At 33.4% G+C, this 26,707-nt stretch overlaps 1 protein-coding gene across 1 annotated transcript in view; it reads left to right on the top strand.

Moving 5' to 3' along the window:
• The window catches only part of bnl (branchless), a 96,560-nt gene extending 70,222 nt beyond the window's left edge, over window positions 1–26,338 (top strand). Inside the window, exons 2-3 of the mRNA XM_065349782.1 lie at window positions 12,741–12,844; window positions 23,300–26,338. Coding sequence (XP_065205854.1) covers window positions 12,741–12,844; window positions 23,300–23,980 — 785 coding nt within the window. The 3' untranslated portion in view covers window positions 23,981–26,338. The remainder of the gene's footprint in view (window positions 1–12,740; window positions 12,845–23,299) is intronic.
• Window positions 26,339–26,707: the final 369 nt, after the last annotated feature.

Below are 26,707 nucleotides of genomic sequence, written 5' to 3' on the forward strand. Positions count from 1 at the left end.
AAGCTATACTCACCTTTTACCTCTGCTCGCTTAATCAGCTCGCTAACAGGTATGCTATGAAAATACTATAATTCAGAGTACCAACGTTTTTTTATAACTTACGAGATCCGAGTGTATACTTAAGAAGAGTAGGTATCGTCGCTTTTATAGTAATGACCCTTAAACCTAGTAAGATTTTCGATGTAGTTATTTGCCTATTAGAATATTATCACCTTATAAGTCGGCGATTGATTATCGTTCAATCGATATAGCGATCACTGGATTCGCTCAGAATGTTAGACTCTCTTCTTTTTTTTTTGGTTAATTACCCGGAAGTGCGTATTGCGTGGCCACAGTTAAGAAGCATTCTTTGGAGGATAAAGTAGGTATAGGTACTTTAAATGGGTGCGAAATTGAATAATATTATCTTGGTACGTAAATGAGTAGTTTTTATTAATGATTTGATGAGGCAAAGTTGATAAATGTAGATGAATAATTTCTTATATTAAATTGAGGGCACTCCCCTTATTAAATTGATTGATGCTTTCTAAATGAGTAGAAAATGAAAATTCCATCGGGTTGCAGGGAAATAGTAGGTCGAGAGGTTTGAAAATTTTTTTCATGTGGCTCGAGCTCGAGGCTGAGAGGAATGGAAAACAGTGACATTTTTCACTTCACACTCCCTCATTAAAATATTCTTAATCCAAAGCGAAAAATTCCGCTGACTAGGCAAATCTACGAACTATTCCGAGTATTGAATCATTGCTGCTACGATTATCTCATCAACAATGCAATACTTTCAACAATCCTCACAAGGGAACCTCTTGAGGTGTCACCTTCCGATTTGAACGAGACCACGATTTTTGGAAAGAGCATAGTCTAAAACCCCCAAAACCAAATTTTCAGCTGCCCAAGTTCCTTTTTCGATTTTTGGCGAATTTTTGAAAATTCAAAATTGACTGTTTTTGGCGATTTATGTTTTTTTTTTATAAGGTACGTACTTCATCAATAAAATTTGTCAAAATAAGTCCCAAAACTAATATTAATTATACCCGAATCCAAATTTCACCATTTTCAGCCATTCTGGAGCCTCCAGCGCGATTTCTCAATTTCTTAAGAATTTTGAATTTGCTCCAGAAGGCGTGAATATGAAGTTGGGCAGCTAAAAATCGAGTTGTGTACTACACTCGACCTGTTTAACGAGTTTATCCACATTTGAGCCGATTTTGCGAGTGACACCTCAAAAGTGGTTTTTTGACCAGCTTTTTTCAAAATTAAAAAATCCAAAAAATCAAAAGATAACCGTTTGTGAGGAAATTTTTGAAATACACGCGAATCGCTGTATTTCTTCAAGAACTAACCCCCGAAGCGCAAATTCTACCATTTCCAGCCTTTTTGGAGCGAAAGTGACACCTCAAAAAACCACTCTTGAGGTGTCACTCTCAAAATCGGCTCAAATGTGGATAAACTCGTTAAACAGGTCGAGTGTAATATACAACTCGATTTTTAGCTGCACAACTTCATATTTACGCCTTCTGGAGCAAATTCAAAATTCTGGAGAAATCGAAAATTGCGCTGGAGGCTCCAGAATGGCTGGAAATTGTGAAATTTTGATTTGGGGGGTTAGTTACGGACACAATACAGCGATTCGCATGTATTTCAAAAATTTCCACACAAACGGGAAACTTGATTTTTTGGATTTTTTAATTTTGAAAAAAGCTGGTCAAAAAGCCACTTTTGAGGTGTCACTCTCAAAATCGGCTCAAATGTGGTTAAACTCGTTAAACAGATCGAGTGTAATATACAACTCGATTTTTAGCTGTCCAACTTCATATTCACGCCTTCTGGAGCAAATTCAAAATTTCTGGAGAAATTGAAAAATCGCGCTGGAGGCTCCAGAATGGCTGGAAATGGTAAAATTTGGATTCGGGTAATTAATATTAGTTTTGGGACTTATTTTGACCATTTTTACTGATCAAGTTCGTACTTTTAAAAAAATAGCATAAATCGCCAAAAACTGTCAATTTTGAATTTTCAAAAATTCGCTAAAAATCAAAAAATGAACTTGGGCAGCTGAAAATTTGGTTTTGGGGGTTTTAGACTATGCTCTTTCCAAAAATCGCGGTCCCGTTCAAATCAAAGTGTGACTACTCAAGAGGTTCCCTTGTCAGTAACATTCGTACGCAAATACGAACATCGTGAATATTCTTCCTTGTGGACGTACTGGAAACCACCGTCTTGACTCAGCCAATATTAGCACGCGAACTAAATTAACTTTCCATGTCCTACCAGTAAAGATCCCACAGTAAACTTGAAGAAGACCAACATATGAAGAGGAGGAAAAAAAGCGAGAGCGTTACCACACCTTCGCGTCTTGATGTTACTAAATATGCGCGATCTACTCGTAGCTAATCTAATTTGAATGTATGTTCGGACATCGGTGGAGTGTGGCCGCTTGATATATGGTAATTTCATTATCACCCGCTACGTGCATCCAATAAAGATACAGGTACTCGAACTTGTCTGTCGCAGGTCGCAGGGCGGCTTACCTTATATACTCGTATAGTATAAGACTTTGGTACCATTTTTCAAACCCATCGTATTCTTTTACTCGTATGTATTTCGATCCTCGAGAGCAGGAAAATTTGTTCGATTTAATTAAATCATTGTGTCGTACATGCGAAACCAGTCTCGCGACGACGTTCTCCTGTATGGTAGATTCTAGATGCCTACATAATGGTGAATTTATTTTCGAACGTGTGAAACTGTCTGTTTTATGGTTTAATCGTTTCGACTGGGGTGTTTTAATTGGGCTACCGATGTAATTTGTGATGTAGGCAGTGTCAACTATCGAATATCGACCATGTTCGAACAGGTGAATTGGTGATTAAAAAAAGGAAATTTCGTTATTCTTTTAAAGCTAGCGTTGAAGAATTTTTATACACGTGTGATCAAAAAGGCGAGAGATGAGAGGAGGGAAGATACTGCTTTTTATAATCTGAAACGACGTTTGGAGATGTAATTTCATCGTCTTTGTTGACGTGAAAATATACAGACTGCATATTTAACACGATGCAAAATTTCCATACGATTACGAGCGCTGACATTTTAAATTTAAAAACAAATTTTCCTCAGGAACCGGGAAGGTTTTAAAAAATGAAAATTTTTTGGCTTCTCAATTATCATAGCGAGGTAGAATATTGCAGATCAAATCAGCAGAATGAACGTTAGCCAGAGGCGATACAATTTTCAGAAGCGTGAAAAAATTCATCTGTTTTTAAATTGGTAAATTAATGACGAATGAATGTTACCGGATCTACGAGTAATTTTCTTACTCGGGTAACCTATGATCGACTGTGACTGACGACTGAAATGAAGACTTGACTATCATCACGTAGACCCCTATATATTTTTTAATTTCGGTTTAAACCAATGATTCATGACACATCATTCGAAGATTTCAGCGTAAATTTGTTTGAATCGTAAATCAGTAACAAGTGTTTCGCTCAGAGCTGCTGTGCCAAAACCGGACCTTCTAGTTGAATGTGGAATGAACTTTATTACCCAAAATGAATCGAATTTAAATTATAGTGCTTCAAGAATTTAAGCTGTTCGTATAATAATGTATTTTTTCCTCGAATTTGTTAGCCCTTCTGATGATCTTGTTTTTTTTCATAAATTCTAGCTACCTACCTACTTAATGTAAATTCCCTACAAAATTTAAAATTTTGACAGAAAGCAAAGAACTTATAAAATTTTTTCAAGTTTTTGAAATTGGCAAAAATGATTTAAAAATTGGCACCACTGTGTTCCTAAATATTTCCTCTGTTTCAGAAATGACATTTTTCAATATTTTAACATAATTAATGGGAAATATTTAGCAAGAAAAAATTTTCAAAATACGAATTTATCCAAAAATAAGCGATTTGCAAATTTTCAACCGCTGAGTAGAACCTTCAAAGTGATCTTGGATTTTGACAACAATGGCAAAGATCCACGTAGAATCTCAAATACTTTCATTAAAAACTGCGGACCATTTTTCTCCAAACAAATGGTACATACAATAGCAACAGGAGCAAAAAACCACAATCTTTTCGAAAATGTCCCTTTTTAGAGGTCCCAAAACTTCTCTTCAGGGGCACCTACGGAGCTAAAAAATTCTGTGGATATCTTTCAACTCGAAATGAAGGTCTGTGCTAAATTTGATCAAAATCCGCCGACTTTTCTTTGGTGATCCACCTTATTGTACATATTTGAATTGAAATGGCAATTTTAATTAATTAATTGAGAACGGGTAATATAATACTTAGGGTAGGCATAAATAATTAAATATCTACTAAATAAATTACAAAAAAATTAATCTTTGTTCATTACGAAGAAAATGAGAAAAAAGTTTGAAGAAAATTGTGGGGTCGATGATCCTACCTCGCAGAAAATCGTCATCATTATCTCAACTTCAGCAAATTATTCATCTTTCTTTACAAAATTTTTTTTCAACTGTTTTTTGGACTAAAAGCTCAAAATTTTATGGGCAAAAAATCAGAAACTGAGAACTAGAAAATTTAGTAGTGGTATCAGGGTGTCATCATTACCATTTTACTACCTTTCAAAAAAAACCACCACCTTCCAAAATATTTTTAATCCCCCCCCCCCCTCCACCCTAGATTGATTTTTCATTTATTTTTTTGTTTGTTTGGAGTTAGTAATTCTTTACATTTTGAGAATGCGTTTTCAACGATTTGAAATCAGTGAAATCACTTAAATGATATTTTACATTTTTTGTGTGGAAAATTGGATTTTTCACTTTTTTTCATTTTTCACTACCTTATAAGCAAAATTGCTGAAAATAACTACTTTTTCACTACTTTTATTACCGACTTTCGAAATTACTACCTTTTCACTACTTTCACTACCTGTAGACAATAGACATCCTGAGTATAGAGGACGATCAATTTTTTTCTCTGGAACTAATTGTTGCCATACAATTTCATTTGAGAATGCATTTTTCTTAATTTGGAGCCTCCAAAGCAATTGAAAATTTCTGATAGAAATGAAAAACTCAATGAAGCTTCAAAATGGTCTAGAAGCAATTATTTTCAAGTCGTGTGGTCATCAAAAAGCACTTCGTGATATGCCATTCATGAAAATTTGTGTTTTTTTTTCATTTTTCTGGCTTTAAAAAATTTCTGAATTAGAATTTCTTCAATTTTGGACTGACACACCTGGGATTTTTAAGATAGCCATAAACTAAGCATCAACTAGAAATATGTACGAATGCAGAAGTTCATTTCTAGGCTCTTCCAGATGAGTAATCTGAATGTTCTGGTAAAAATTGAGAGCTTGCTGCAGCTGCAGGTATGAAAAATTTGAATTTTTCATTTGCTGAATTCTGTGTAGATTGATCTCGAGGGTTTAGATTCATATCACTTTTAGGTTTTAGATTTGTCATTATCATTGGCATTAATTCTTGATAATTCATTGCTCACCAATTTCTAGTCTTGAAATTTCTCAGAACATACCTACAGCTAAATGTAAGGCGATGTGCAACATTTTGATAAAATTGTCAAATTTTGACTAAGTATCATGTTTTATTGACCTCTGACGTACCACGGACAAATCTTCAATGCCCTCAACATTTGGAATCCCGGATTAAATATTGGCATTTTGCCCAATTTCAAATGCCTAGGTAGCCTACATTAAAATGAATTAAATTTTCCCGAAAATTTGTGTTTTAAAGAGTGATTTTTTCAATTTAATGACAACGTTCGTGGAAAAGCTATTTCATTACTTAGTAGCTTATACTTGACTTTTTAATGATATGAATACTTTTTGAAACTTCCTGTCTCGTCTCACAAACCTATCTCATTTTATTTTTCAACATTAGCACATTTTATTTCTCTTATTTTCTACGTGCTTAATTGTAATTTTATGATAATCTTTCAAGTGGGCATGAGAAAAACTACCTACTTACTAATATTTCATATATTTATTTCAAAAATTAGGAGATTATGAAATTTGCCCACAATAAATAATTCTGAAAATTCAATATTATGACGGAAAAAAAGCAACTTTTTACATTATCGTAGCTACGAGTAGTTTTGTATCTACGTGATATCAACCTCGTCGATCGTAAAATGACGTTGATGAAAATTTGTTTGGCGTCAAGCATCAAATATTCCAGTTGAGTTTACGCGCATACGTAAATGAACATCTACCCACTTTGAAAACTCGCCGAGCTATAAAATTCCTCAACATGGTAATAGCCATTGATTTTAATTAGAATAGTATTGGCAAATTAGTACATACATAACTACATGTGTAGTACACATTAATGGTAACCTACACGTGTTTCGCATTTTGTGATCTAGAATATTTTTAATCCCAGGTACGTCTACATAGACACACTCGTACATCCAGACAAGTAAATTCCCTATACGACCGACATCATCGACACGACAAACGCATCGTAGGCTAAATTTTCTGTCATCCTGATCACCTACCTACCTACCTACCTAGTGCAAGTTCACATCAGCTCACATCGCGTTTATGCTGAGTACATACAAATTGTTTCAAGAAGTCATTGGAAAGCGGATCGAATGTCTGTTGAGAATCTCCCCGTGATAAATTCGGTAAACAAAAGATTACATCTGATTTATCACCTCGTAAGGGTATTAAAGAGTTTTTTTCCCCCAAGGTCGGTCGATGTATCAAGTTTTCTCTGTAGGCAAAGTATGAATTATATTTGGTCGGCGTACGTACCTATGTAGTACCTACTCTTGAACGTACGACTGGTGGAACGTTTACATCGTGACCTAGTCGTGAAAATGAACCACAAACGAGATTCTTTTTATAAATAATTGTGGAGCAAAGCAAACACTTTATGAAACTGGATCATGGTATTAGCTACCGAGCTCGACTGGTGTATCTTTATCAGCGATATAATTTACCAAATGGTCTCTTAGAGATGGTATTTCGGAGATTTACCTATATGTTTCCAATTCCAAGTATCGTAGCGCCGTCGTTTTAAAAATTTCGAGTCAATATTTACTATCTTCGTTAATTTCATTATACATATAGAGACGACGATGTTTACTCGTAAATTTAGATACGTGCTGCTTATTAAAGTTTTAAAAAAAGTGGCGCTTACCTAGACTCATACGTAGGTGCTCGATATGATGTAATTTTTTGCAACTTGACTGCTCTTCGTACCAATAAAGTTTCCATTGTCGAAACTGCATACTTGAAACAACAGGTGACTGCGTGATTCATTCTGAAAAAGAAAGAAAAAACAAAAAAGGTAGAGTAGAGTACGAGAGATGGAATTTTATGCAGTACGAGTGTATGTATCTGCGCCATTAGCGTGAATCCTCTAAAATCTAGTAAATAACAGAGATTCTGGACTATATCTAATTCATGTGTCAACATATTCCAGATAAGCATAAAACACAGAAGGGAACCGGTTGAGATTATAGACTTTGAAAAAAATCATTAGCATACCGGGACTTATTGTTTGACTTTTGTGAGCCCCGAGCCGCGAATTCATTCCCACAACTCTGAGAGTTTCGTTTTTCATGTAAAAGAAAACAAAAGTAAAATGGCTACGACCATTGAAACGATTTTTTCACTTTTTGACGTACGAAAAATACCTACCAACTGGTAAACTGGGTTGGGTGTCGTACACGGGACTATAAAAATTTTTACAACAGCCACCAGCGTTATTTTTTTCGAATAATTAATTCGAGTTTCAGCTCCGAGTCAAGTTCAATGTGCAATTTATCTAATTTGTCTTTTGAATTCAACAATTTAATTATTACTCGAGCGTGTAATACGAAAGGCGAAAAACAAATAGTGTATTTTTTATTTCTTCGCGCAGTTTACATACACGTATAGGTTAGGTTAGGTACTCGTACATGTAAAGTTGTATGTTTATCTTCATTCTTTGCGCGATGATAATAAATAATAAATCAGAAAGTTCACCCGACGTGAGAGTATAATAATAATGATTAATTATCGATTGAAGATGTCGTTTCCCAGTTCCCACTGAGTTGGTCATTTTGTTCGCTCCTCCTTTTTGCTTCTTTAATATTTGTTTATTAAGGTTATTTCTTTTTTGGCAACACGGTTACTCAGTCGGTTAGATTTATTTGTTCGAATGTATCAAATCTAATATTTGGGTGGAGTACGATTTAATGAGAGATGGCGACAATATTATGGTATTCTCGTATACTTCGTATAAAACGTTGAGAGTCTTGTTCTAGCCTCGTGTTCTTTCTCACATAGTGTTGTTTTGACGTCACTGTTATCAATTTTGCTAAATTTTTTATTATTATGATAACAATGTTTGTATTTCAAATCAGCGTATGATTTCGCGCTAGAATAATTTACCGTTTGAATTTTCAATTATTAGGGTCAAAGCATCATAAATTCATTGAGAATGTATTTTAAGGCCTTCGAATGTGGCGTGACCTTTTTGCTTTTGTAGGGAAATTGGTGAACAAACGAGGCATTCAAATTTCCAAGAAACGTCAAAAGGGGGGGGGGGCGGGTAAAGTCCTAAATACATAAATACAATTTACCTACCAAAATAGAGTAGCGATTTTTCTTCGTCGTTTTTTTTTTAGTACGTTCAACCTATGATTTTAGTTGGGTATACCTACCTACCTAATAGTGCCATAGCCAGAATTTTCTCAAGAGAAGGGCGAATCAAAATTAAGATTATATTTGGGTATAGACAACGTAAAATTTCAACTGAATTTCAAAAACAAATCCATATCACAAAATGACTTCATTCTCGAGCGAGAATTTTTTGAAAAAAGTAGGTACTTAATTCAAAAGGCGAAAAAATGCTCAGATTTGAGTGCTTCATAGCAAAAATTTTTATTCGCATGCAGTTCTGCTGTTTTTTAAACTTGGAAAATAAGCGAAACATTCTTGTTTTTTTACATAAATACAAATTTTGTCAAAGGGGGGGGGGGCTGGAGGATTCAAAGTCTGGGGGTAACCCCCCTCCCGACTTCGAATTATCAGAAATACGAGATTAGACAGGGTGTTCAACAAAATCTGAAAACTAAAAAGAAGGACCTTGGAAGGACCTTTTGGAAGGACGTTTTCAATTGAAATGTACCTACTGATTACGCCCCCCCTCCCACAACTTTCATTTTTACAAAATTGCCAAAAAGAACTTCAGCCCTCGCTTATTTTTTAGACGTAGAAATTGAGTAATTGGGAGACTATTTTAATAAAAAATTTTAATATCTGGAATTGTACTCAAACTTTTCTAAAAAAAGTAACTTTAGTATAACCAAAACAGCTGGAAAAAGTAACCAAAAGGTAATCAAAAAAGTTACTGAAAAATGTTTAATGTAAAAAAAAAGAGGTGAGCAAAAAACGTTCTATTATACAAAACGTTACATTTTATTTTCAGAGGCTGACGAAGCGATGTGTGGTGGGTGGGTGATGTGAGCACAGAGAAAAATGTATTGCACTTTTTACTATAAATCATAAGATTTTGGATGGACTCTGAAAATTTGACAATTCTTTCTATAAATTATAGTAATTTTTGCAATGCTTTTTGAGAGAAATTACTATATTTTATTTAAAAAATCAAAAATTATAATTTATAGTAAAAATTGTCAAATTTTCAGAGTCCATCCAAAATCTCATGATTTATAGTATAAATTCCAACATAAATTTTTCTCAGTGAGGGGAGTGGGTGAGACTGAGAAATTCTCCCAACTTTTCTCGCTTGATTTTCCCAATTTTTTACTCCAAACTCCCCCCTCCCCAAAACAAGATTTTTCCAACAATTGGTCAGATGTGGTTCGAACCATTTTTCAAAAAGGGAAGTTGGAAACAAAAATGTCGAATAAAAAGTTCAAGTACCTATTTGAATTTATGTTTTTGGAATTTCTCGAGTTGATTTTTCCAATTTAGTAAATGTTAGAAAATTGTTGCAGTACAATTAAAATCTGACCGAGCGAAGCGAGGATGAAAGCTGTGAAAAATTGATAATTATTAGACGTAAGACAACACTATTCCTGATTTTTATTAATTGACAAAAATTATTTTAAAATTCGGCAAAAAGAAGGACTTTATACTGACTTTTTTGAAAAGAAGGACTCATGGGCAAAAGGACAAACATTTACTGACCTAGAAGGACCGAAAGGACTGTTAGACAATAGACACCCTGTTAGATAGGCATCGTTGAATTTTTAGAAAACAGTAACAATTTTTGACGCGAAAGAATGCAGATTCAGCTAATTTGCGTTGTCTCCCCCGCCCTCTTCTCCCCAACCAACATCCAAGCTACCTATATATTTTTTCAAAAATATTTCGTACCTATCTTCCTGTCGAAAAGTTCTTCCAGCAAACTTTTGAGGAAGAAACGAAACTGTGAACTGAATTGAAACTGAAATGAAAATATTGAATCTGGAGAATTTGGATGGATACTGAAAATATACCTACAATCAAAAAATCGGAACGAAAAAAATGAAAATTGAATATTTTTCAGTTTCACATCATTGAGAGTTGAAATTCGCCCAAATTAAACTTCTTCGAAAGATTCTGACTTTTTCTCCTTTTTCTGCATCATTTCAGATAATCAAGTATAGTATATTTACATCCAATTTCAACCTGCGAATCATCTTCCTATCCCTTGAATGAAGCTGAAAAAGGCTTTTACTATAAGTCTATAAAGACAAATTAGCTCTGATGGAGGAATTCTGATTTTCCATTCATTATGTAATTTTGACTGTTAGACTTGACCCCTGACTTTTTTTTAAATTTCAGTTAGTAGATTGCACTGATCCAAAACGATTTTTGGCATATTTTTTTTTTCAATCGTCTTTTGTGGTCAATTTTTTTTAGAATTTTACTAAAAAAATCAACACACCTTTACGTTCCTCTTTCTTGTTCCTTCTTCTCGTGTTTTTCAACTAAAATCGAAAAAATATTCACCATTTTCTCATGCAATAAATCTTACCTCACGTTCGAAGAACGGAAGTAGACGTAGGGACATTGCGAGAACCACTTACCTAATAATAATATTAATGATAAATGGTAAAATAAAAATAAAAAACTAGGTAAGCAAATAAATAAATACCTACTAAATAAATAAATAAAATAAAAACAAGATGCATTCGGAGCGAAGCGCCCTTAATGCAACATTTCACGCTTTTACATTCACTCGCACTTGGTCGAGTGTATTTAATGAATGAATCGGCGTTGAAAATTATTTAATCGCGTTTAATCAGAAAATGTACTTTTAATGAAATTTCAAAGCCATAAATGTTTATTTTTATTACACCGAGAGCCTTGAAAACGCCGCATCGTCGCTCCGTACGATAATCAAGTGGTACACCAGAATGCGATATCTAATTAGAACAGTTGAAAATTATGTTTTAAGTTTTGTCTCATCTAAAAATTAAAGAACTGTGCCGACAAATACCTTACAAGGATATAAAAAACGCCGTAAAAAGGTTAAAAAAATTAGCTGGACAAATTTAAAGCTCGTGTAAAGGTACGAGTATTTCGGGTATTTGATACTAGGATTAAGATGTTTGATTTGAATCTTTGAGAGATAATTCAATCGGTTACCTATATCTATTTATAAATGGATAGATGGATGAGGGGCGATTTCGCTGGAAAATGTGCCTTTGCCCTTATGCACTTTTATATTGAGCCTATCAATCTCTATGTGTGCGATTTGTGTGAAAAAAATTGTGTTATTTAGACGAAATATTTTTCTAATCGAGTTTTGAGTGGTGTAGGTAACAGGGGGCCAGAGCGCACGACGGATAAATTTCTGTAACGCCACGAGCTCGTGAAATGACTTCGCCAGATGATAGTTTCTCGTATCTTCGGTGTCTCGACACCCATCCCGACCTTACGTCTCGTATTTTTTTTATTTCAGATGTGAGTGAGAGAGTGAGATCTAATTCAGACGTCACTACAGGTCCCTATGCACACGAGGATTAATATGATAGAAAATTTTCCACATAATGGGTTAATATGTTAAGTTAAGTTACAGAATTCAATGTCGAGAGGCAAATTTCACAAACGATTTCAACAATACTCATATGGGACTGGTCGTTGAACCAAGATTTTATACAATGTTGACGATTCAATATGTATAAATATTGTACTATAAACATAATCATTTATCGTATAGACGCACACATTAATCATAAAGGTTGATGAGGTACTGGCGTTGTGTAGTATATGCTGAAAGCAGCCAAACAATTTATGCTCATTACAAAACGACATCTCGTTTTGATTTATTGTACCGGCCAATTATTTGATTAAATAACGATAAATTGTCTTAAATTCGAATACAAATATCTAAAGCTTTCAACGTATCTATCGAATTTTTTCTACGATTATTATCGCAAGAATGACTATACGAGATATGGTACCATATCATGCGGGTGTTTTTTTCATTTTCATAATGTAATAGGTAGATAAAGATATGCTCTGCATTTAAGTTAAGTACAGGTAGTGAAAGTTTGGGATCACAAAAGTACTTATCAAGTATAGTGATACTGTAGCAAAACGTGAGATTATCTGAAATTGATATATTGCATTTTTGGCAATGGCCGTTTATTAGTACACCTATGATTATAAAGAGAAACGAGTTTATGGTTAAAATTTCATACATAGACTAACGTATCTATCTAAAAATTAAGTAGAGTGTGTGTAAGATATCATGGGGATACGTTTCTATGTTGGCTATATTTAATGTTTTTTTTTTTGTTCTGTTTCAGCTATAATTCAACAATCCGGTGTTACTAAAGATACTATGAAAATTCAAGGCATCGCTACCTGTGCCTTTCTGTGTATGGATTCGTGCGGGCTTCTTTATAGCACGGTAAGAATTTGATGCATATTATCAACTTACTCGTACTTAGTCTAAATTAAATTATGGGTACCTACAGCCATTTTTCTATGTGTCAAATGTTGATTTTTGTTATGACAAATTACATTAATGATAAACTGATCAGAAATTTGAACCATCCTCTACTCTCCGTTGATCTGAATTTAATGGAGGTTCAATCTTTATTTCCTGCTCTTTTTATTTTCTCCTCGAGTATTTTTCAATGAGCCTCTATTTTAACCACTGAGTTCACTTCAAGAATATGGAAATCAAGACAGGAGTGAAAGAAATAGGTATTCAACTCCACTTCCCTCAGGCAGGGATTCTACATTAATTTTTATGAAGACAGAGTTGTAGTACTTTGAAGAAAATTCTGTACATACTTCTGATAGGGAAAGCCTTTGACTCGGAATTTTTCATTGAAATGAAGCTCGAATGGAATAAAAGAGCCCCCCCCCCCAAAAAAAAATCAGCTGCTAAAATTTTTTTTCGGATTTTGACGGATTTTGACGAATTTTTGATTTTTTTTCTGGTAATGAAGGTATTGAGCAAGAGAGGTAGCTCACCGAGCTGGAAAACTTTCGAACCGAACAAAGAAAACCCAATAAAGAGCTCAAACATACGCCACAATTTCATCAAGCTTAATTTTAAATGCTGAATTTAATTGTTCGATTTCAGATTTGAGTAAGCAGAATTTCAAATCTGAAAATTTATCCTCGTTAAGTACTACTTTGAAAAGATCACAAACCAGCCTTTTTTCATGTCAATTTTTCAAAAACTGGAAAAATCTCAAGAATCACAATATTAGAAAGGTTTCAAAAAGACTCAAAACTACTATCCAATGAATTTGGAAGACTGCAATTACAAGGTGTCTACCAAAATTTAATTCTCAAAAATAGCGACTTTTCGCGACTTTTAGCGACTTTTTTTCGCGACTTTTAGCGACTTTTTTTCAGTTAAAAGTACCCCCCCCCCCCCCCAAAAAAATTTCCAACGAAAAAATGTTTTTTTCAACAGTTCCCACACCCAATTTTTCAACAAAAAAAATGGGATTTTTCAATAGTTCCCATGTAACATGAAAAAAAATTTATGAAGAACCTTTTTTAGTTTCCATGTGACATAAATAGTCATCCAAATTTTCGAGCTTTTCTTTTTCCTTTTCCATCTACTTAACTTTCTTCAGTTCTAAAATTTCAATTTCTTCGATTGTTCTTTTTCTAGTCATTTCAACCACTAATCTTTCTTTTTGTTTAAGCGAGAAGTTCATTCTTTCACTTCAAAACTTTGAAAGTTGAATGATATTTTTTCAGAAATTTCGATGTGTAAAAAGAAAAGAAAACAAGCCCGAGCGAAGCGAGAGCAAAAGCTTTTGAAAATTTGACTTTTGAAAAGTAAAAAAACACGTTTTTCTTCCATCACGGGCCCTTTCTTTATTGTCGGACCCTCCAGAATGAGCGAGTCCTAGGTAACTCTCGACGGTCCTGCTCCTCCAGCAATCTAACAATAATTTCCAAAATATTACAATAGGTACATATTTCTAAAAATACACCTACATGGCCCGTACGAACCGAGCCAACTGAGGGCAAAAGCACTGGTAACACGAAAATTCACAATTCTCCAGAAGTGAAAAAATATCATTTTTAATGTGAGAAGTCAATTTTTCTATCATCAAGACTCAACGTTTGGCTAAAGAAAACGAAATAATATGCCCGAGCGAAGCGAGGGCGAAAGCTTTTGAAATTTTGAATTTTTATGATTATTTAAAATGCTAATTTGGCAGTAGCATTAACATTGAATAATAATACAAAAAGTTTTTAAAATTTGAAGTTTGGACAATTTATAGCGACTTTTTGGTATTTTTAGCGAAAATCGCGACCTTTTAGCGACTTTAGCGCCCTATTTTCAAAATCGCGACTTTTCGCGACTTTTAACGCTATAGCGACCTGGTAGACACCCTGAATTAAAGGTTTTCGCGGGAGGGGGGAGGAATGTTTGTAATCGCATGATTATTACAATGTTCATTTTTCAAAAATCAGAAACGAATTTTGTATAAAGTGCCTAATTGAAACAGTCACGAGCACAGTAAACTCAAGTTTTTAAAGCTGGCCTTTTTTATAACAATTTTTTTTCAAAACTGGAAAATCTTAAACCTTGCTGCGTTGGAGGCTTCAGAACTATTATAAAATACGAAATCAATTCGTGAGGTCAAAAATAGACCATTAAATAAATTTTGGTTTTCAGTCTCAATTTGGTCAAATTTTGATTTTTTTTCATAAAATATTGATCAAATTTGAATTTTTGAAAATTTATCAAAAATTGAAAAATGGAATTTAGCACCTACGTCGATTGGGATGCTTGTCATGTTTTTACAATTTTCTAATTGTTTGTGCTTTTACTCGGTAAATTTCAAGTTGTTTCATTTTTCAAAAAACTGTAAGCACGTACAATTTTGATTTTGAAAAAATTTCATTTTTTTCTAAGAGGAGAAGGGCGAAGAAAAATTTTTTTTTTACAATGGACGTTTTTGAAATGTTTTTGATCCAGCGAGCCATATGCTTCTTCATTTCACCTGAAAATGTCCTGGCATCTTTGAGAATTCCTTTACAGTAAATTTTTAAAAAATGGGCGAGATCAATTTGGATGAAAAAATGAAAAAAGAAAACGCATATTTCCAAAAAAAAAAAAAAAAAGCGAAAATATGCACATATGGAATGAAACAAGGGCTGCCCATTAAATATCTTAGATGAGGAAAATGACCGAATGAGGGATTCAATGAGAATGAAGTGATGAGGAATGAATGATGGAAGAAGAGAGACATGCACCAAAATGAGATGAAAATTGAACAAAAACGAAACCAGAGATGTCTTTATGAAACAAAACGCAAAATTTTTGACAAAAAATGTTTCAACCTACATTTTTTCTCTTGTAAAATTAATATGAAAATTAAAATCAATGATGCAAAGGAATACTTTGAAGAACTCTGGAGTGATGAAAATGCACAAGATACAAAGAGAGAAGATGAAATTGGAGAAACAGAAGACAGAATGTCATTTAAAGAGCTACAAGAAGCTTATAAATCCATTTTTCTCCCGTTCGTTCTTTCCAACACAGATTTGGAGGCAAAATAGATAAAATATAAAGATAGCATAATGAGATGGTAATGAACGAGAATTAAACCAAAATTAAGGAATTGATGACTATGCTAATTCTTTTATTCATATAGGTAACCCGAAATATTGGATTTTTTACCTTTCATCAACAACTTCATCTCGAATCACATCTACCTACCAATGTAATAATTTAGTATCCTTTTCCACCGCCATATAAAAAGTCGCGTGCCTCTCAAATCACCAAATCAAGCAACTTGATTCTCCTTTGATTTGAAAAATTCTTCTTGTGCTATTGCTATTTGGTATTCAAATTTAAACATCTCATTTAACCACGTAGTACACGACTTATATGGCGTGTTTCACTTACCTTAAACCTAAACAATTCGGTTATTGCGCTGTAAAAATGTCACAATAACTACCGTTCTCAGTGAAAAAAAGCAAGAAAAAATACCTCGGAAATGGGTACTCGTTACAATTTACACTATCATTTAGTATGTTAGAATGCACTTCGAACAAGAATTAAATAAATACTTTTAATAAGATTTATTCTAGCTGGTACCTACCAGGCAATAAACCATCTCGTATATTTTACCGCCTTATAGGAGTACATAGTATACCGCCGTTGCTGCTTTTTTTCCCCCTTACTATGGTATAATGTATTTACAATTAGACTAGGTTAATACAAATTAGTCGAATTCAAAACGATGCATAATGTGTTTTAAAGTCTTTTTCTTTCTTTTTTTGATACCGGTTCGTGAACGATAGCCAGAATATAACTGGTTTTTTGTTTGTGAATTATAATAAACATGTCAATCCGTTTACTTAGGTGCAGTAATAGCATATATACTGTGTGCATCCTTGTCTGAATTATATCCTAGGTTCTGTATCTATCTGTGTACTTGTTGCTGTAGCCATAGCCATTGCAGTACAGCAGATAACACAGTTGCATTCTTAATTAACGTATTGTTGGGGGTGCCTGATCAATTGGGTACTGTAGCTTACTTTTACTAGTTTTTTTATTCTTCATTCGATACAAAATATTGTTTCATGTTAGATGAGGCGAGTGGTTCAAGATCTTGCATGTCAGTGAAGCTTTTTGGTTTTTTTTGGGGGGGGGGGAAGAGGAGGAGAAATGAAACCACATCAATTTTTACTTAAAAACTCAATTTGAAATAATTACAAATAATATTCAAATCAAAAGTTGCCTCGTTTGATGCGATGAAATATATACCTAGGTATGTATCTAGTAATCTCTTTTCTAGATGTTGAGCGTAGAAAAAACTATAATTTCCATTTAAGTATGTCAAAATAATGGGCTTCCAAACATGATAGCAAAAAAATGAGGATTTGCACGCTCCATAATAAAAATTAGCCATTTGATTTTTTCACCAATTTATACAATTTTTGGACAATTTCTAAAAAGTCAAGGCTCTGCAGAGCCCTCAATTTTTCATTTGGGCAGCTGAAATTATTTTTGGGAGTTACTTGAGTACCCTATACTATGAACTCTTACACATTGGTAAAAGAATGAGCAAAATTGGTGGCTGAATCATTTACAAAGTTCTCTTGATAGAAATTTTCGACGTTCCTATGTTTCGAAATTATCATTGAAGAAATGCCAATGCGAGTCGAATAGTCAGTTTTTTCAAGTTGAGGGCTATTTCAAAAGGCATATGACTAATTTCCTGACCCCTGAGTGATCGATCATCATCATACATAGTATCATAGTTTATCGATTAATCGCTTGTATTGATGATAATATTGATAGATTGACAAATCGATCAACAGATCGATAGGCCACTGAATTTATTCTTCCCCTCCTCCTCAGCGTTATTTATTCGTTATCTCATCTTTAGTATCAAAATTGAAATGCGTTTCATTTTTGAATTTTTAAAATTGACGAGTGTTTGAAAACTGAGATTGCGCTTCTCCTTCTACAAGATCATGATTTTGTTTTTTATGATCAATGAAACCTATACTTTAAATCACTTCAATAGGCAGGTTTATTTTTGTTCGTAGTAATTCAGAATATTTAAATTAACCTATAAGAAATTCTCATTAAACATCGTTTATATAATTACTCTGGTCTAGGAATTTATTTGAAAAAAAAATTAGGGTTTTCCTCGCTTCATTTTTTGATACTCGTAAAACTAGTGTATGAAAAATTGGCGCCATGCTTACGTGACAACTGACCAGGTGCCCACACCTACGTACACGTCTAGAATTCGTGATTCTTACCTGAAAAAATGAATGCTCGAGATATTTTCGTAGAAGGAAGGAAACGGGAAGAAAAAAATTCTCCCATCGAATCACGACTTGTCGTAAACATTACATCATGTGCCATAGATGAGAGCGCACAATGTACATATGTAACTTACTCGTAATACATTCTTGAGCGCCATTAAAACTACAAGTAAATAAACATCGAAGCTATTTTTTCGAGTATTGGCTTAAAAATAAACCGTACCTACCTAGCTTTCGTCGATTAGAGGTGCATCATTTGGCGTTAAAATGTTAGCGGGCGTAGGTGCATAGGGAAAATCACGACGACGAGCAGTTGCCAGCTAGCATTTTATTTTTGTCGAATTTTTATCTCAAATAGTAATCACCTTGAGATGGATCAATGAATGGCATCGTAAGTAAACGACGAAACGCGATTTTCAATTTCAATGACGGATCTCCTTCATCTTCTTGTCCCCTTCTCCTCCTCCTCCTCCTCCTCCTCCTCCTCACTATTATATTAAGTGTATAGTATTCTGCTAATCGTCGTAGTCATATTCGATAAAAATTTAAATTATATGGTAGCCGGGATCAGTTTCTTAACTAGCCTCATAACGGGAGAAAATACGAATATTTTATAACCGATAATTATCACAATTAGATTTAATTTCTCAAACTTACACGTCTGTTTAAAAATAATGGCGTATACTGGTATTTAGTTTCGATAGCGTTTTTTTAGGTAAATATTTTTTATAAATTTACGAGTCACGAATATTTTGAGCTGATAAATTGGTCCATTCGATGCTGGTCTAGTATTTTTCCTTTCATATATCAAATAAAAATGAAGTAAAAAATTTATTTTTAACCCCTTTTCTTAATTTTTTTATTAAGTTACCGGATATTTTGGCTGAATTTTTCCAGTCGAAATTCTCTCGAGACTATTTTTTACTCGTATAAGTAGGTAGGTATAGGTTCTAGTTTACAAACCCAAGTATTTTTATTTTACCAAAGGTAATGGTTCACGAATATTCGAACAATGTACCGTTTTGTGTCATACGAGATGGTTAACACAAGTTCGTTGCCTGGTGTTGGTAGACGCGGCAGAAGTGCATTTGTGTAAATAAATATAGTATGAACTAAACAGCGTCGAGTACGTGTAATTATAACAATAGAGTGTCGACTGACGAGTTAAAATAAGTTGTACTTGTGTCACGTTTGATATTATATAAGTACTCGTACTCGCATTTGTCTATTACGAGTAGATTTTTTTTCATCACTTTGTGCAGCCCCCTATACACATTGTATTAATAGGAGACTTACACTCTTCGTATTATTTATGCGGCCAAAGTAAAAATGAAAAATTCTAATTTTATATGACTTGTTTGATGTTGCCAAAAAATATGCGTAGATGAATATTATAGGTTCATTTTTCAAGAATAATAATTTTATGAAAATTATTTTTAATACGAGGAGCGTTTTACCTTACCTTATGCGGGGCAATTATACGTGACACGGTGTTCAACTCGAGTACGTTATAATGTTGATGTCGCCGTCGTTATTGTCGCTACCCGCAGACTTTAAGAGGGAAATTTTTCAACTTTATTGCTAAGTATGAGATTTTTTATCGTCGTGTTCGTCGTGTGTCCTTCTGTAATCTGTATAGGATTTTTCGCCCCTTTTATCTGCGTACAGTCATTTGTCTAACGTGAGGTACTTGAACTCCGTGGATGATTTTCTGTTCACAAACAAGACTTGAATAAAAATAATGAATTTGAGGATGCGAGAATAAAAGTTTGAAATTTTGTTTTTTAACTTTTGTAAAATTTTTGAAAGTAAAATTTTGAGCTGATTGATTGTACATATTTCATGTTTGATTTTGTTCTGCAGGTGAATTGTAATCTAAATATGTCGACTGTACCTAGTGGTGATCTTGCCTTTTCTTTTTTTCATTTTGAAATTGGAATAGGGAAAGGAATAGTCCATAAATTAGGCTTTTACAGCTCAAATTCAGCGAACGAGAATTTCTCTTTATAATATTACTGCATTCAACAAATTTTTGAACATTTGAAAAATGAAATCAAAAAATGGTGTTTTATAGCCCAGTCAAATAGCAGAAAAAAATAGGTGAACCCAAACATTATTGCGATCAAAGGTTTTTTTGGTGAATATTGTCTAGGATGGTATGCTGAACAATACACTAAAAGTCCCCGCCCCTACCCCACGAGCTAACCCCGCCCCCACAGTGGATCAAAGCCCCCCAAAATCAGTTTTTCGTCAAGAACTCCTGAAATATTGATTTTTGAGTAAAATAAGCTCAGTGATCATTTCATCTCCTCTCCAATACCTATCAAATGAGCTATCGACCAACTCTCTAGCCTCAAGGGGGTGGCGCTACGACCCTTCAAAGTGACGTGATTTTAATAATTTTACATTTTATGACTTGGGACTTGTAACCTGTTCTAATTGATAAAATGAAGTCAAACTTGGGGAATGGGATTCTTTTGGGAGATAGAGTTGACCTCTGGAGTGGAGAGGGTCAAAGTTGAAAATTACAGAAAGGTCATTTTTTTTGGAGGGGCATAAAATGACTCCAAATGTTTGAAAACGGGGCAAAATCATACCATCGGACAGTACCCCATCTGTGATCAACATAACCAAATTTCAGCTTCCTAGGTCATCCCCACTCCTTTTAAGATGGAAAAAACCGAAAATATGGCAAAATAAAGGGATTTTCATCTTAATTCTGCTTTAAATGGGGGGCTTTGATCCACTGTGGGAGGGGGGTTAGCTCGTGGGGTAGAGGCGGGGACTTTTAGTATGTTGTTCAGCATTTACCACCCTAGACAATATTCACCAAAAAACCTTTGATCGCAATAATGTGTGGGTCAAATTTCATTTTGACTGGGCTATTTAATCCAGAAACATTAGGTGGGTCGTCATAATTTTATGACTCTTTTCTCATTTTCTGAGAGTTTTCAAGAAAATCTCTTGTCAATGAATCACTAATTTCTTTCATTTAGAAAAAAAATGTTTACTGTAACATAAGTTCACAGGGATTCTTGAGATAGCTTACAAAAAATGTTAGCTGCCCTATCAAAAAATGAAGTTCATTCGACGAGGTTAAGCAAATGTTGGATTATCTGGGCCTTAATTTGTCAAAAACATGCTCTGTTTAAAATCTCGAAAAGAAAGATTAGGGTAGCTACATCAATTGAGTATAAACACCCCCGGGCCCCCTCCCCCCCCAAAAAAAGCTGGAAACCTTATATTTCAATCATTTTATTCGAATCCCACCTCTTCATTTCATGGTCATAAAGTTTGGTCAAAATAGGTACTGGTACATATATCAAGATAATTATATGTACATCAAAAATGATTTCAATACAGAAGGTATCTCAACCTGCAGACATTTTTTGAAGGGGAAAAAATTACAGATCATCTAAAAATACACCACCAGTCCAGATTTCAGGAGCTGAATTTCATTTTTAGATTTTTGATGAATTGTTAAAAAATTTGAGGAAAGCAAATTTTCTATGAAAAAAAAAATCAAAATTTGAGCAACCTTAGTTGGAAAACTGGAATTTAGTTAATACATACATATATGCACTGCACTTTGTTTTTGAACTCCAAAATTGATCGATGGTGGTTTTGAGTCATTCTGGAGGCTTCAGTGGATTTTTAGATTTTTCAATCCAAGAAAAATTGCAATAAACATGGAAAAAATTAAATTCAGCATCTCTGAACCCAAGTTTACAGTATTTATGATCCTTCGATTGATTTAAACACAAATTTTCGAAAATCGTTTCTAAAAGTTTAAATTTCCTTTCTGTAGGTATTTTTATTATTATCTAGATATTGTTTTTTTTTTTTTTTTTGAAAAATACAAATTTCGAAAATTTGCTGGGTATTCCAGAATGCCTCAAAAAGACCACCAATCATTTAGGAAATCAAAAATGAAATGTGAATCGATCAAACGGGTTGAAAAGACAATTGATACAAGTTCTTAGGTGTCGAATTTCATTCTGGGTTTTTTTGAGATGATTTCCTTAAAATTGGAAAATCCAAAATTCGTGCTGAAGGTAACAGAATGACTGGAACCACCGGCCAGTAAATTTTGAAAACCAAAATTAGAAAATTCAGCTTTCAACTTTGATTTTATCAAATTTCAATTCTCTTTTTTGAAAAATAGGGCTTTGAACCGAAAAAAAATTCACCAAAAATTTAAAATGAAATTCAGCATCTGAAATGTGACCTAATACAAATATGTTATATTTTTTAATATTATTTTGGTTATGTACCTAAAAACCTATTAGACCAGAAAAAAACCAGATGAACATTCAAAAAATTTTGAGAGAAAAAATTGAGCCTTCATTCCCACGAAAAAGATATGTACCTAATACCTATATAAAGGGACATTTTAGCTCAAAAATATCATTGATGCAATAAGTTTCGATTCTGACTATTTTTTCGATGAGACGATAAAAAGAATAATTTTTTAATGTTTTTACATTTCACTGAAAAAAAAATAGAAGAATTTGAATAACAATTAAAACAGAAATAGTAAATTTTGAATACACCTCAAAAAATAGTCAACAAAAGTTGTAGGTAGGTAATTATAATTAATAATTTCAATAAATAGAAAGGTACTTTTACAATTTGAAAATTCATTTTTTTCAAATCCAAAGTCACTTACTCTTGAAGCGAATTACCTGGAACTTCCTTCGCCTTTAAAAATCAACGTACTAAGGCAATTACGATCATTCCACGCAGATCTTGGGAATATTGCAAAACAAAAAGTTTATTATATCTTCTGAAAAAATTCCAATCCGCTGGAGAAAAGCCAACTTTTGGAAAGGGGGGGGTGAGGGGTTCCCATAGCAAAAAAATGTACTAATGAGTTATTTACTTATTTAAACATTCGTCAAAAATCGACGAGTCGATTCAATCTTATTAGTTCAAAATTTGGTTCTGAGATTTGGATAACACGTGCTTTTAGTGAGCTAAATTTCAGCTTGATCTAATGAGATGTGCTCTAAAGTTTTCCTCGTTAGTAATTTAGCATATAAGGCCAATTTTTCGATTAATTCTCAAAGTTTGTCATTTCATTTTCATGTTACAGAGAGACTTCGACGACGAATGTGTATTCAACGAAACGCTAGAGGCACACTACTACAACACGTACTGGTCGGTGAAACACTCGAATGAAAAATACCGGAAATACATCGGTATAACAAAGAGCGGCACGCCGCGAAAAATCGAAATCAAAACCGGCGCTAATCTCGGCAAACTGGCGAATTTCGCCTCAGTCCTACCAATGGATGTCAGTTCGGAAGAAATTAAAATTTTACAAGACAAAATTCGAACCCAGCATCCTAATTCCACGCAACCTCAACATCATCATAACATGAGACATCATCATAACATGAGACATCATCATATCTGCCCTCCTCCTTATCATATGAAAATCACCGAAAGCACTAAATGTATAGGCATAAAATTAAAAAATAAAAAAAGAAAGAAACGAAAATGTTACGAGAATGAAAAAGAAAACGACGAATGTCACACGGTAGGAGTTAAATCAGCCACCTCCAATAATGCCGATGGTCATCGTAAGGAGGCCGATGGAGTCGCTGAAAGTTTAAATCATCCGAAAAAAATTAGAAAAAAGAAATCCAGTAAGAGAAAGAATAAACAATCGAAATCTCCAGATAGGAAAGATGCGGCTGAAAGAAATTCCGATCGAGATGCGGATGATACCATGACTACTATTACACCTGAAGACGGCGCTGATGACGACTGACGAGTTCCTAGATAAAGAATAATTAAATTAATGCGTTAAAAAGCTTTAAGTATTTTTATCAATATTTATATAGCTTAGGTAAATTGTGATTAAAATGAGTACAAATCAGTGTTTACGTTCGTATTATCGAACACGCGTACCGTTATATCGAACGATTTCATGATCCATATGCCTGTTGCCTATTATAATACTTAAGTAGCCTATGGATTTTTTTAAAAATTTAGTTCCTTCGTTCATTTCTTCGAATGTGAAAAATTATCGATATCAAAGTTGCCGGGAATAAGCTTCAATCAGTTGGGCTTTTATAATCGATGCTGGTCATCATATTTTTTTAACGAGAATCTTTGAACCGGTTCCACTGAAATTCGCTCAAATGAGCAAGAAAAACGAGTCATTTGCAATCGCGTCTTTAGTCTTCTTTTTTATCATACTCAAGTAGGTATCTACCTACCTATTCTTTTTCATCATAAAATATCCGGAGCAAGCTTTGGTTACTTTGAACATTGAAAGGTATCTCTAAAGATAAACTTTTCTTCGAATGAAAACATTTTCCAAGTTGGTTCTTTTGGACGTTAAAAACCGAAGCCAAAAAGCTCGCTCATTGTTACGTTCAAGTTCAACGATCTTTTAATGCACCATCGCGAAGAAATTACATCTTTTTTATCGTACAATTTTTTTCTATAGCAATTTAAGCCCATTATGGCATTATACACGAAATTTTGCATTGAAAAAGACCTTCGCTTATCTTACACCGTAATATCGGCTGTCTGAACGAAGCGATTGCAGTATTAAAGCGCGAAAAGGTAATTAATTCTTTGAAAATTCTTCCTACCTAAAGGCTTCATTTAAAAGTATATAATTCTTATTTATTGTTTCGAATTTCGCTGCAAATTTTATAAAATGAAATTTCTTGTTTTTCAGCTCATTTTAGTAAGCCTATTATCATTTATCTTTACTGAAATCGAGTTTTGGTAATTTAAGGTCGTTGACTGCTCTTTCAAACCTTAGAAAATTTTTCTGATTAAAAAATTACGCTATTTTAAAATACCATCGAACGAATCGAAAAAGCTTTCATTATTTCATATAAAGTAAGTACTCATTTTAATACATTATACAACTCGAAAGAACCGTACGAAGTATTATGTATTTATTTTAAAGTACCTATGCATTTTTTACGACTGATCCGATACGTTTTTTTTTTAGTTACTAATTGAATTTAGAATTAAATTCTCGCCCTATTGGGGTGTGTTATTTACACAAATATTATTATATTATGCCTATGTGTAGTACGTGCCTTTCGTTCTTATGTTGGTTACCTGCTGATGCATCGCTTCAATTTATTATTTAGATTCTTTTATGTACTATGGTTCGTACAATACTCGCGATAATGAAATAATAAAATGAAAATGAAAATGTCAACTGAATTGTTTGTAAAGGAACGATTCTCTTAGACATTGTTTCATACTTACGCGATAATTACTCGGATAATTTACCATTTAATGTGCATCGCGTTGTATATTATTTTTTTCACGTATAATAAAAGTCACGTCACTAAAAGAATGTAATTTTGCATTTGAAGACTATTTTTAAAACATGATCTAACGTACGAATATGTTTCGTTTAAAGTTGCAAAAAGGGCAAATGTACGAATTGTGAAGTTGAAAAATGTACGGATTTTTAATGGGACTCGCTGTGATATTAAAACTGTATTAGTAAATGTAATTTTTATACATCAATTTTTAACTCGTTATTACACAAGTAATGTAATTACCTTCTCTTATTTGTATTTCTTTTTTCTATAAACGTAGCATTTTCCGCTAAGTCAACGTGTATTATTGTCCGTGTGATGCGAAAAGATCAGATTTTCACGTTTGTGGTTTTTTGTTCGCCGAATGGAATGAAAAATTCGATAAACGTGCAATTTTTTTTTCCTTAGAGAGACTTCGTTCGTGTTGTAAGTATAGATTAATTTCAAATCTCTGGTCATTATATTTTTAGGATTTGTATTCTATAAGATTGATTTTATAGTTATTTTTTGTACGATTTGAAATTCTCAAGCTGTCAAATTTGATTGCATTCTATACGTTTTAATAATTTTTTTTTTTGTACTTGGCATATATACGATGTGAATGTCCATAAGTGATTTTTTTAAAGCTTAAAATTTATTTATTTATTCTTTTTTTAAAATACTTATTTTTGTGTTTTATTTTAGTAGGTATTCCTTTTTTAGATACGATTTTTTTTTTTTTGTATGACACGAATAATGCGATATTTTTTAGTGTACATTAGATCAAAAAAATAGATTGTGTAAATTACGAGTATTAATAATAAAATTATTATTTTGATGCTTCGGTTCAATTCAACGTGTTGAGTTTTTCTATCTGTGGAATGGTGACCTGCAGGTTGAGTAATATGCGAACCATCGCATTTCTAGTTATACGTCTGGAAAAATAGTGTTAATAAAATTGCATACATTGCAAAATGAAGGCAAAATGAGATTTTTGGGTGATTTTCTGTAGCGAATGCATCTGGTAATACTTAATTATGGAAATATTGAAAGCCAACTACGTACCTATCCATCCAACAAGACAAGTCTTTTTTTGTATTTCACAAAAGTAATTAGTATTCGTACTGACTATTTTTTAAATTTATTGAGAAATTGATAATCTCAAGCAGGGCTTTCTCATGACTAGAGTTGTGATTTTTATGCAAAAATTTCAGTTTGAG

The sequence above is a fragment of the Planococcus citri genome, chromosome 2, assembly GCF_950023065.1.
Source record: "Planococcus citri chromosome 2, ihPlaCitr1.1, whole genome shotgun sequence".
NCBI lineage: Eukaryota > Metazoa > Arthropoda > Insecta > Hemiptera > Pseudococcidae > Planococcus > Planococcus citri.